The 13214-nt window shown below is 33.6% G+C and overlaps 2 protein-coding genes across 2 annotated transcripts in view; one reads left to right on the forward strand and one right to left on the reverse strand.

The window, feature by feature from the left end:
* The window catches only part of LOC140041517 (dynein heavy chain domain-containing protein 1-like), a 131686-nt gene that overhangs the window by 88294 nt on the left and 30178 nt on the right, over positions 1-13214 (reverse strand). The window contains exons 44-49 of the mRNA XM_072087641.1: positions 12786-13068; positions 12181-12346; positions 11530-11759; positions 11053-11185; positions 10555-10744; positions 10213-10311 (exon numbers count right to left, since the gene is read on the reverse strand). Coding sequence (XP_071943742.1) covers positions 10213-10311; positions 10555-10744; positions 11053-11185; positions 11530-11759; positions 12181-12346; positions 12786-13068 — 1101 coding nt within the window. The remainder of the gene's footprint in view (positions 1-10212; positions 10312-10554; positions 10745-11052; positions 11186-11529; positions 11760-12180; positions 12347-12785; positions 13069-13214) is intronic.
* Positions 823-9468, forward strand: LOC140046440 (fibrinogen-like protein A). Its single transcript, XM_072091087.1, has 5 exons — positions 823-1274; positions 6753-6900; positions 7501-7634; positions 8007-8268; positions 8761-9468. The coding sequence occupies exons 1-5, from the start codon at positions 1062-1064 to the stop codon at positions 9006-9008; spliced, it is 1005 nt and encodes a 334-aa protein (XP_071947188.1). The 5' UTR covers positions 823-1061; the 3' UTR covers positions 9009-9468.

Raw genomic sequence — 13214 nt, forward strand, 5'->3', positions numbered from 1 at the left:
GATGTTTTAATGTCCATTTAGTTCATAATTAAATCCCAAAAGTAAACAGTTTTGACCTCCTTAACCGTTCCCATCGTAAAACAATTAGATATTGACAAATTTAAGCAAAGATTCGACAGGGCCAATTCATCATTGTAACCTCCCCAGATAAGATCAATCATTTCCACTTAAACACCCCTGGATCAACTTAGGACCAATTATTAGCTCCAGAAATGACGTAATGACATATGGACATATGCTAATGAACTGAGCCGATATACCCCCAAGTTTTAGAAGAGCCCAGACACACCTCACAGCCACTTCTCCAGAAGCAGACCTACACACCTCACACCTCACCGACAGCATCACTGTATCCTCTGTTCCTGTTTCTATATTGTTTTGTATTGAGTATACAACGTATTATTGAATAAGCAATATATGTGTTACTACAGTCCAGCGAGTAGAGTCCTCTTTACAAGTCAGAAACCTCATAACACTATATTACAATAATGGTAGAACACATAACAATCACAACTCCTTAAAAGAAGTGATGGGAGAACCTGAAAGTACATTATTGTAAAAGACAACTGTCTGTTTGAAAGCTCTTTTCTCACTAAGTTTCCTGTCACAGAAGTTTGAGATAACAAACATACATGCATTTAATACATTTTATATGAACAGAATACAAGGCTTTATTCTGTATTCTAGTACATGATGTGTATTTAACAGCTCAATGAACTGATATAGAATAACATCTGGGTTGTTCCCAAACAAATCAATAGAGAGGTGTCCCAATACATTGTGAGACCTGTGATAATACATTTTGTGTGTAGGGAATATTGAACCAGTTGTGAGAATTACACTTCTATTTGAAACTAAAAGCATTTGATGAACTTCAACAATGTATGCATTCACAATTTTTAGCAATGAATTGTGACTGAACAGACGTTAGTTGACTTGCTCCATCTAAAACTGAATTTAATCTATGTTTTGTCACATTTTTCTATAAGCTAAGTGATTATTTTTTGGTCCTTTTAACTCTTGTCACTACACTTATTCGCTGACGACCTTTCAAGTCGATTATGGTGAAAAAGGAGCCCAAGAATGTAGCCAAACATGACACGGTGGATGAATCTGGTTGGTGCAAATTTCAAAAGCTATCAACTGAATTATGTGGAATTCAGGGGAAGCTGGACTCTGTGCTGAAAGATCAACGAGACATCCTAAAGAGAATAGACAACATGGGATCTAAGCAAACTCAAATAATTAATTCACTAGCAAACCTGGAAAATCAGGTAGATATTATAACTTTTAATTAATTAATTAAACTACTTCTACTGTTGAAACCAGTGAATCTAACTCAAAAACCAAATTAACAAGTTTGAATGCTATTCTAGATCTTTCAATTTCATAGTTGCTATTAAAATGTATCCATCATCTACAACACTGTGAAGATGTTGTTAAAAACAGCCCATTTTTGTCACATGACTTTAAATGTGCGATATATTTACTTAAAAAACAAAGCATTGAGATATGCTGATCAAGGTGTACAGTGAGGAGAAAAAGCCTACATTCCGTAGCAGAAACCTCTACATAGATTGTCAGTTATACTGAGAACAAAAGAACTGATAGGCCTGGAGGTGGCATAGCCATATAGTATATCTAGATCAGACACATCAATACATATTGCATAATGATCTTTCTTCTATTATTCCAACAATTCTGAATCTATTTTATTAAAATTAAACCCCAGACAAAAAATATTTCTGTAATGTACCGAAACCCTGAATTAACATTAACTACTATTTCTTAATATACAGTATATTTAATATATTTTTTATGCATATTGTTAATTTTTATGTATTTTTTTTCGTCATGAATCTGTTTTTTTCTGTGATGTTTAGCTTTTTACAATATGTACTACAATAATTTCACTTGTTCTGCTTTTTGTAATGTTTTTTTATATACCTGAATAAATAAAAAATAAATAAAATTTCTAAAATTATCCATAATGAAAACAAACTGCAGGGATTTCAATATTGATCTACTAAACTGCAATTCAAACATCTAAATTTATCAGTAGGTCAACTTTGTTTAAACCTACACACTTACCACAATGACTTCAACCCAATCGATAAAATCTCTCTCTAAAATTTAGATATATCTGATCATTTTCCCATCTTCTTTCTAAATAATTTGTCTGACAATACAATGAAGCAGGAGTTTAAATGTATTCATATCTAAATTAATAAAAAAACATTTATCATTTAAAATAATTATAATCATTATATTTCTTGTGTATCAAATATTGTAGTGTCTATAGACACGGCGACCGAGAGGTCAAAAGGTTGTAGAGCACATAAAGTGTGTGCGGTTTTGTTGTGCTGCGAGCACGCCATATCGATAATAAAGGCACCGTTGTTTGTGTTAAATAGAGTTAACCCGTCTCGTGTTATTACTACATTGTTATGACGACTAAGAGAGTAAGTGTATAGGAACTTACAGAGGTAACTAACTTTACAGTGGCGACGAGGATAAATTTATAGAATGGCTTTTCAGGTAAGCCCAATTGCCGGTTTTGATACGACGGACAGCCAAGCCCTCGGACAACGTTGGGAAAAATGGCGGAAATCTTTTGAGTTGTACATAGTTGCAAGCAACGTCAAAAACAACCAGCAAAAGAAGGCTATATTATTACATACAGCAGGGGAAGGAGTACAGGAGTTATTTGAAACGTTAACAAAGGAAGATGACACTTATGAAAAAGCAATCGAAGCGCTAAATGCTTATTTTTTGCCGAAGAAAAATGTTGCATTTGAAAGGCATGTTTATCGACAAGCTGTGCAGGAGAACGGGGAAACGATGGACAGTTTTGCTACACGCCTGAAGAAATTGATAAAAACATGTGAGTACGAAACTGAACTAGAAAAAGATATGATAAGAGATCAAATAATTGAAAAGTGTAGATCAAAGAAGTTGAGAATTAGATTGCTTAGAGAGGAAAAATTAACATTAGACAAAGCGTTAGAAATAGCACGGGCACATGAGCTAGCGGACACGCAGGCACATCAAATGGAAGCTTCGAGATTACAGACCACGCAACAACAACAAGGTAGCGTCGAAGGCGCGTACGTGATTAGTCAAAACAACCGCCGCGAAGCAATTCGCGATAGTAACCGAAAAAAGTGGGCGGAGTCTAAGAAAAGTTACAGTAGTGCTTCGAGCTCGAGTGGAGGAGATAAGACGTGTTATCGTTGTGGCAAACCAGGTCACATAGCTAAAACTTGTAGTGTTGTGAATAACAAGAAATGTCATAATTGCGGAAAATCTGGACATTTTGCGGTAGTGTGCCAGTCAAAAAAAACCAAGTAATCACTCAAGAAAGTCTAAACCAAGAAAAGTGTATCAAACCACGACGAACAGTAGTTCTGATAGTGATACTGATAACTCTGAGACTTTATTTGTTATAAAAACAAAAGATACTAAACCATTGTGTACTGTAAATGTTAAAGGTAAAGATGTAAGGTGTTTGATTGATTCAGGAGCCAGTGTAAATATTATTAATTATGATATTGCTAGAGAATTAAACATAAAGATTAGGCCTAGCAAGATGAAAGTGTATACTTATGGATCAAAAGAACCATTAAGAGTAAAAGGAGAGTTTGATGCCTATGTGCATTATGGAAAAAAAGGTATAAATACAACATTTGTGGTAATTGATAATAAGGAATGTTGTACAATCCTTGGGTATAGAGGTGCAAGTGATCTTAACATATTAAAGATAGATATGTTGTGTAATGTCCAAGTCAATGACAAAAATGATCAGTTGTTTAACGAATACAAGGATGTCTTTACCGGAGTTGGTAAATTAAAGAATTATGAATTAAAGATACATATTGATGATAAGGTACAGCCCATAGTTCAACCACAAAGAAGAATTCCTTTTAACTTAAGAAATGCAGTAGAAAGAAAGTTAAATGAGTTGTTAGATCATGACATAATAGAGCCGGTACAGGGTCCCACATCGTGGATATCATCACCAGTTTTTGTACCTAAGAAAAATAGTGATGATTTGAGAATGTGTATAGATATGCGTAGGGCAAATGAGGCCATAATGAGGGTTAGATATCCCATACCGACGATTGAAGAAGTTTTACATGACATGAATGGAGCCACACTATTCTCGAAAATAGATCTTAAATGGGGGTTCCACCAAATTGAACTGGATGATAAGTCACGTGACATAACTACATTCATAACACATTGTGGGTTATTTAGGTTTAAACGTCTCATGTTCGGTATTACAAGTGCCCCTGAAATGTTCCAGCATATCATGGAACAAGTACTGGCGAAATGTAAAGGGGTAAAGGTAATTGCCGATGACATAGTGGTGTATGGTTGTAATCAGAAAGAGCATGACGTAAATCTAAAGAATGTATTAAATACATTAAGAGAAAGAGGGTTAACGGCAAACTTGGACAAATGCAAGTTTGGTCTAGATAAGTTAGATTATATGGGAAATGTATTGTCCAAAGATGGATTAGAGGTGTCTAAACAAAAAGTAGTTGCTGTGAAAGAAGCAAAGGTTCCGACAAATGTTGCGGAAGTTAGAAGTTTCTTAGGTTTGGTCGGGTATTGTGGAAGATATATAAATAATCTTTCAACAAGGGAAGAACCATTACGAAGATTAACACGGGCAAAACAACCCTGGGTCTGGGGTAAAGAACAAAATGATTCTTTAAATGACCTGAAGAATGCACTTACAAGTGCAGAAGCAATGGCATATTACAATAACAAGGCTAAAACACAAGTTATAACTGATGCTAGCCCAGTTGGGGTAGGGGCAATTCTAGTACAAAAACAGGATGATGGCATGTTTAAGCCTGTGTTGTATGCCAGTAGATCGCTAACTGATGTCGAACGGAGGTATTCCCAAACAGAAAAAGAGGCCCTGGGGATAGTTTGGGCATGTGAGAGGTTCCATTTGTATCTGTACGGAATTAAGTTTGATTTAATTACAGATCATAAACCGTTAGAGGTTATTTACTCAGCACGATCGAAACCATCAGCGAGAATAGAACGCTGGGTTTTAAGATTACAACGGTATACTTTTAGTGTTATTTATAGACCAGGAAGGTTAAATGCTGCTGATGCCCTCTCAAGATTGCCACTTGTAGTAGAGTCTAAGAGAAATGTAGCTGAAGAGTATATATATTTTGTTGCAAAGAGTGCAACACCAATGGCCTTAACCACTAAAGAAATAGAACAAGTTTCAATGAAAGACGAAACAATGATATGCTTAAGGGAAGCAATCACTAATAATAATTGGTCAAATCCAAAAGTAGAAAGCTTCAAACATGTAAGAACGGAGCTAGCAGTAATAGGGAAGTTGATTTTAAGGCAACATAGAATTGTAGTGCCAGAAGAGTTAAGGAAACAAGTATTGAATTTGGCACATGAGGGACACCAAGGCATAGTAAAATGTAAATCTAGATTAAGGACAAAGGTTTGGTGGCCTGGAATCGATAGAGAAATTGAGAATTATGTAAAAGTGTGTCAGGCTTGTCAGGTAGTCGATAGACAAAGTAGACCTGAACCAATGAAACCAACCGATCTGCCACGGAAGCCATGGCAGCATATTGGTATTGATTTGTGTGGTCCGTTTCCTGGAGGGGAAAGCTTATTAGTAGCAGTGGACTATTATTCTAGATGGTTTGAGGTAGGTGTACTACACTCAACCACAGCAGGGAAAGTGATTGAGACCTTAGATAATTGGTTCACAACTCACGGATTACCAGAGATGATCGTGAGTGATAATGGTCCTCAGTTTAGAGGTGATGAGTTTAAGAGGTTCGTAAATGAGAACGGAATTTCTCACAGAAAAACTACACCTTATTCTCCTCAAGCAAACGGAGAAGTCGAAAGGCAGAATAAAACACTCCTAAAAGCTATTAGAGCAATGTCTGCCGAAGGGAAAGTGTGGAAGAGAGAGATTAATAAGTTTCTGTTGGCGTACAGAACAACACCACACTGTGTTACTGGTGAAAGTCCAGCACAATTGATGTATGGTAGACAACTCAGGACCAAGTTGCCTGAGATGGGTAATGAAGGGAGAGACCCAAACGATGATGATATTAGAGTTAAGGATTATGAAAGTAAAGTAAAACAGAAGGAATATTGGGATAAAAGAAAGAAATCGAAAGAATCAGAAATTAAGAAAGGAGATAAAGTGTTTGTGAAACAGGATAAGAAAAATAAGTTGAGTACGACTTATGGAGAGATGCCATATAGTGTAATAGAAAAGAAGGGAAACAGTGTTCAGATCGAAAACGATGAAGGGGTACAGAAACGAAGAAATGTAAAAGACCTTAAAAAGATTGAGTTTGAAAAGGGTAATGAGAAAGTAAATGAATCTGATGTTACAGAGTAGAAGTTTATAGTTTTAATGTTATAGTTTTAATGTTAGTTAATTTTAGTTGTTATCTTAAATGAGAAAAGAAGGGATGTAGTGTCTATAGACACGGCGACCGAGAGGTCAAAAGGTTGTAGAGCACATAAAGTGTGTGCGGTTTTGTTGTGCTGCGAGCACGCCATATCGATAATAAAGGCACCGTTGTTTGTGTTAAATAGAGTTAACCCGTCTCGTGTTATTACTACATTGTTATGACGACTAAGAGAGTAAGTGTATAGGAACTTACAGAGGTAACTAACTTTACAAATATAATAAACTTGATTTATAGTAATGACTTACTTTCTTTTTTGTTTCAACTTAGTTCAACCCAAAGGAGCCACTTAATCGTAGAAAAGGGATAATAAAAGAATGGTGTATTTGTTCTACAGGATTTATACAAGGAATTTTCTGTTTGTTGGTTGCACTGGCCGCTATCATTATCTGTAGTCAGCTAATTTTTCCTTTTCCCAGTAAGTAGAATGTATATAAAAAACAATAACAATTTTGGGAAATTCATTCATATTTTTAATTTGGAATACCATGATTACATAATATATCCATAGCAGCACAAGAATCTAAGAAATAATAAAGGAAAATGAAAAATTATCTGAGATGTAAATTTAAAAACATTATAGTTCAACTATATGATATTATAAAAGAAAAGAAGTTTCAAGTGTAATCTTTCATTTTTGTGGTTGAATACATTGAAACTCAAATGGTCACTTCCACAATTTTCTAAGAATTTTTTTGTTTTTTTAGGCTCAAAATGTTGTTCAATTTTGTTGTATTGAATTGCAATTATCAAAGTCGACTATTATGAATGTTGAAAGTTTTACTACAAAGTCGATATAAGGTCTTTATGGAATAATATTTCTTGTTAATTCCACAAATTGATATTAAGGAGCAAGCCTTATTAAATACTACTGTATGTTGTCTTTAATAAACTTTGAGTTTTTCATTAAATAAAGAGAAACAACTTTCAAAGATTACATTTTGGATAAAAAGACAATTGTATAAAATTAAATAATATCAGATATTTTCTTTTCAATCAAACTTTGTATTGTTTGTAGTTTTTCGAGACTGTGATGAAATTAAGCTAAAAAATCGAAATGCTCTTAGTAAAGATTATTTGATACAGCCACATGATGGAAGACCAGAGTTTACTGTGTACTGTGACATGCAGAGGAAAGCTGGAGGCTGGACAGTAAGTATTGTCACTAATTTATCAGCGGGGAAAAATGTGCACAGAATTTTCATGGCTCCATATTCATTGCAAATCTAATACAGCATTGTTACAGGCTATTATTCATTGGGAAAAAACAACATCACACAACAAGAATAATTTGCACAACATTTGTAAGAGCTACCAGAGGAAGTAGATTCATTAGATACAAGACCAACCACACTAAAGTTTGAAAACTGGCAAGAACAAAACAAAATAAAAATACATTTTAACAAATGTTTTCTATAGTAATATTACTGGTAACGTTTTTTCCAGGTTTAAAGTAGTATATAGATTAGCTTACGATAGTATAAAACTAATTATTAAGTATCATCTGTTTATGGTTATCATCAGGTGATACAAAGAAGAGAAGATAGATCAGTTGATTTCTACCGTAATTGGGCAGAATACAAAGATGGTTTTGGAAATGTGAACTCAAATTTCTGGCTTGGTAATGAACAGATCAACCGTATAACATCTGATGGCAGTTTTGAACTTCTAATAGAGATGACAGACCACTTAAATGTAATGAAGATTGCAAGATATTCTCACTTTCATATTGATGATGAGGAATCTAACTATGTTTTGACAATCAGTGGATACACAGGAACTGCAGGTTAGTATCTTCAATCAAACATAATTATTTCAAAACAAACAAAAGTTTAAAATAATTTATTTTTGGCTGAGGTGGCAAGATAGTGGATGTAATAATGGATTGCGATATAAATATACTAGTACAGTAATTCAATACATTTAGCTGGTGCTTGATTTTTTACTTTTACAAACAAAATATAATATATTTAAATAAACAGACCAACCCAAAAATTAGTTGAAGTTGACAGTATAATCAAATAAGTATAATATATATTATTAAAAGCATTTTAAACCAAAGTATCATCTTTGTAAAAAGTGTACGTTACAATTTAAGGAAAACAAGAATTCACTATTTACAGTTTAGTGAAGAAACAAATTGAAATAATTTACAAATGGTATATTATGGTTTCCAACATGTATCTTAATTACCATGCTCTATACAAAATAAAAGAAAATTAATTTACTTTTAATATAAGATTACTAAAACTCAAGATGATATGTTTTGTTTGTTTAGGTGATTCTTTGGCATCCCACAATGGTCAACAATTTTCAACCAAAGACAGAGACAATGATAAGAACAGTGCTAACTGTGCTGAGGCATGCAAAGGTGGTTGGTGGTACAATAACTGTGCTTCTTCAAACCTGAATGGGCTTTACCTTACACCAGGTACAGATGATAGTAAAGGCATCAGCTGGTATCATTTCTATAATAATAACAACAGTCTCAAGAAGACAGTGATGATGGTTAAAAGAGCACCATAAGAGAGTTTTCAAGATTGTATATTGTATTGTATGATATTATTGTTATTTGATTCCCGAACTTCAAAATCACTAACAAGTTGTTGCCGTTCTGGAAGGAATATTGTAATGTGGTGAATATTCCTTGTAATATTACTAGGTCGCAGATACACAAAAGTTATGGCACACCACTTTGAAACAATCACGACCCTTTCAGATAGTAAACCTTATCGGAAATTTGTTTTTTAAGGGCTTTTAAGAACATGCACAACATAAATTTAATGTTTTATGTTTCAAACCTGTTAGTGGCGGTATTTATCGCTGTTGGTTTTGACTGAATAAAATAAAAAAATAAAAAAATAACTATAAACTAAAGGGTTCTATTGGTTTGCTCACTTTACCGTCTTTCTTATAGAAAGTTATTTTTATTTTTATTTTTTATTTAATCGGTTTAAAAAGACTCAAAATACAACTCATAGTTGAAATGAAGAGCTTACAAATGAAAATGATAATTCACATAAAACAAAGTTAAACAAAGAAAAAACACATTAAGGCCTATGATACAGTAACAATTACTGTATAATTCATTAAACTTAAAATGACCATAAAAATTGCACAAAGATCAAAAGATAAGATGCTTTGGAGTAAGTCTCTCATATATATGACATATTGATTGACAAATAAAATGATAAAAAATCTTCTTATGTTAATGTTGCACATCAATAACTATGCTGCCACCATGATTCACTGTGCTGTTCGTGTTTCTGTGACGTCGTCTGGCAGCGGCGCACATAATTTGCTATTACTTTACAAATTTTAAAATGCATCTGCCCAATTTGAAGACAACTATTTTATCTGCCACAACCGTCAATGGCAAAGTGATCATCTGATACGTGGAATTACAAACTATTACAACTATTTTATCTGCCAACCGTCTGATACGTACAAACTATAATTGTATACACTCCATTGGTTGAAATACAAATTATACTAATTACTGCATAATATAGAAAAATTCCTACACAAGATGGGCAAAGTGCTGTTATATTAGTCTACCATAGAGAAAATAGTTGAAGGCTAGACAAAAATCAAGTTTGTGGGGTTTTTCTGTGACTGTTGCAAATGAAATCGAAAAGAAAATGTATACTGTTATATTTATAAAATCATAGAAACAGCAAAACATTGATGAGTAGCCTTCAACTATTATATGTATGGTCTTGACACTTACTTGAATTAGTGACGTCTTGCCACATCCTGGTTGGCCAGTTAAAATCACATGATAGTTGGACGACACAAGTAAATCAATCAGGTTGAAATATCGTTCAATCTGTAAAACAAAAACAAAAAATTGGATGAATAGTTTTAAAAGAGTTAATATTTTTTTTTGTTTGGAAAGGTGCAGAGTAGTCAGTATTCGGAATGAATGTTTAAAACTCAGAAAGCAGTTAACATTTTAGTTACAGTATTAATGGTATTATTCATTTATGTTTAAATTTTTTTTAACACAGCATCTTTTCTTGAGTTGTGTATCACAATCACTAAACCTCAAAGAAAAAATTTTTAAGCATACCTCAGGAATAATAGTGTAGTTTGAGGGCAGGGTTTTCACTTTTTCAGAAACTTGATCACTGATGTCATGTACAACAGCTTGACTTGAGTCTATACACCAATTGAACACACTCCCACTGCTAGGTATATAGATAGTGTGTGTTGTCTTGCTCATAAGATTTCTAACATATACGTCAAATTTATCTGCACAACTATGAAGAAATTATATATAAAAATTAGATGAAGAATACAATTTACAATATGAACTTTAGCACTCATAAAATTAACATAATAGTTTGGAACAATTTGATCAAAAACATCATCAAATACTTCCCACTATTCTAAAATTGATGCACTCAATATTAAGCAATCTCATATTTATGGTGAGATACGTGCTTGCCATGCAAATGATATTTTGTTGAGAAACATACTACTGTATATTCCTGCTGTAGTTAGATAACATAATACAGGCTTGTAAATAGCCTGTAATTAAACAAAACAAAATCCAACTAGGCCCAACCTGCTGCTAAGATGACCACCAAATGCCCATATGTAAGCGTACACAAACATTGTAGATACTTGTCTGATTTGAGTAAGCTTTGCGACTGATAAATCTGAGGAAACATTGCTGGCCTGAGGTGATGGCTTGTTATCTATAGTAGTTGAAAAAAAAACAGTACAGTTAAAGTATATACAGGTGAGAGGGCGCGACAGACGACCAAACTATGTCAAGCTAATTCATTGTGCACATGCAGAGATATTGTGACGTGTGTCTATTGATTGATCTGTTCATTGTTCTGGTTCGTAGCAAATCAATAGCGAAATTGTAGGAACTGCACCAGAATTACTGCGGTAAAAAAAACAGAAAGTTTGAAGTTTACTAATTGCAGTCTACTACTGTAGTATTTTTTAAAAAATCCTGAAAACTCTCTGTTCGATTTTATTCGAATTATACTATATTGCGATTACTGACAAAATTAGAATAAAGTATTTATACCAGCACTTGATCCCGGTGAAAATACATCTTCATTGATTAAGAGGAGCCTATCACAGAGAGCAGACATGATGCGGATGAAGGAAGCCACTTCCTGAACACCACTAGCAACCTTATTATTTGTTTTTACTTCACTTTGAAGATTTGCCATCAAAGCTGGTGTACATTGTTCAGTAATGAATTCAATTGTTGACGGGAACAAATCATTAATATGCACTTTTAACAGTTGAAGACTGAAAACAGAAAATTAAAGTGTTATATTAAATATTAGCTGATCAACTAATCATAGAAAAATTCAAAATCAACTTGAAATTAATACATTGTCATCCAGACATAATTATCTGTTCTCAATTATTCAATAAATTCTTTTTATTATTATTATTTAACAAATCCAGATGTGTTAACTAGACCCTTCAGTTTTAAGTCTTTATCCAAGAAGACTTGTTCTAGCACCAGAAATATGGTCAAGGAGAGTCTTGAATCCATGCCAATTGAACAGCTAATAGTCGAATCCTTGCCTTAACCACTTGGCCAATCGATATAAAACAATAACCCTAGTAATTTGATACTTTATAGTTTATGGCAATGTAATCAAAATGAATACAAATCTAATATCATAATTAATCTATATAATTATGAACGACATTTGTTTACCAATCATTGGAAAGTTCCCAATGAGATTTAGCTTCTCCAAGCCACGAGTCGATCATAGATCTCCACTGGACAATGTCCATTCCGAAATGTACAATAGAACAGCAAGCGACCGTTGCAGGTGATGCTGTAGACAGGTCTGTAGTTTCAAACAAAATAGATGTGGAATCTACAAAAGAAAAAATGAAGGAAAAAATGTAATAACAGAAGTATAATTATTATAAAATTATTAACGAATCAATGTCTGCAACAATACAGAGTATTGTGTCTACCATGATCAGCCAATCACAGTCCTGTCAAAATTACTCAGTAGGTATAACAGTCCTCAAGATTTCACTGGATTTTATGTCAATGACGGGGACACAAAAATTACACTCAAATTACTCAGTATCTATAACATATTTTGAGGTTTCACTGAATTTTAAATATACAATGACAGGGACAGGAGAATTATATGAAAATACTCAGTAGATAAACATCTCCTTGGGAGATACAACTTTTATGATCTTCGAAATGGTGATGCCAAGTCGACCAATTTCATTCACATGTTTAGATAGGCTATGTAATATTATAGGTAAAAACTAATGAAAACATTATTGGAAACCTACCACTTCTGTTCATAGCTATCCCATTTCCTAAATTGATTGTTCCATTTTCCGTGAGTATTGCATTTAGACTTTCAGACCACTCTGGGTCAATGGAACCATCCATTATAATCCAGGTATCAATGATACTTGGTGGGTTAAGTAAACCTTTAACTTTTTTATTTTCATTCTTTTCTTTGGAAGTCAGTATTTTGGCACTTTCATAAGTGGTGGAGCTGTCACGAAGTGATTTTGTGAACACACCATCTTTCCAACACTGCCTCTCAATATCATAGCTTCCAAGCATCTAAAACAAATTAAGAAGATAAAGTTAAGAGGTTGCTCATAGCTACGGCGCATGGAATATTTCATTTTCCTTTTGAGGGGAATAATGGCATATGTAGTTTATGTCGTTATCTTACGAAATAGACTACATTTTGTACAGCAGTGTAA

The sequence above is a fragment of the Antedon mediterranea genome, chromosome 1, assembly GCF_964355755.1.
Source record: "Antedon mediterranea chromosome 1, ecAntMedi1.1, whole genome shotgun sequence".
Lineage (NCBI taxonomy): Eukaryota > Metazoa > Echinodermata > Crinoidea > Comatulida > Antedonidae > Antedon > Antedon mediterranea.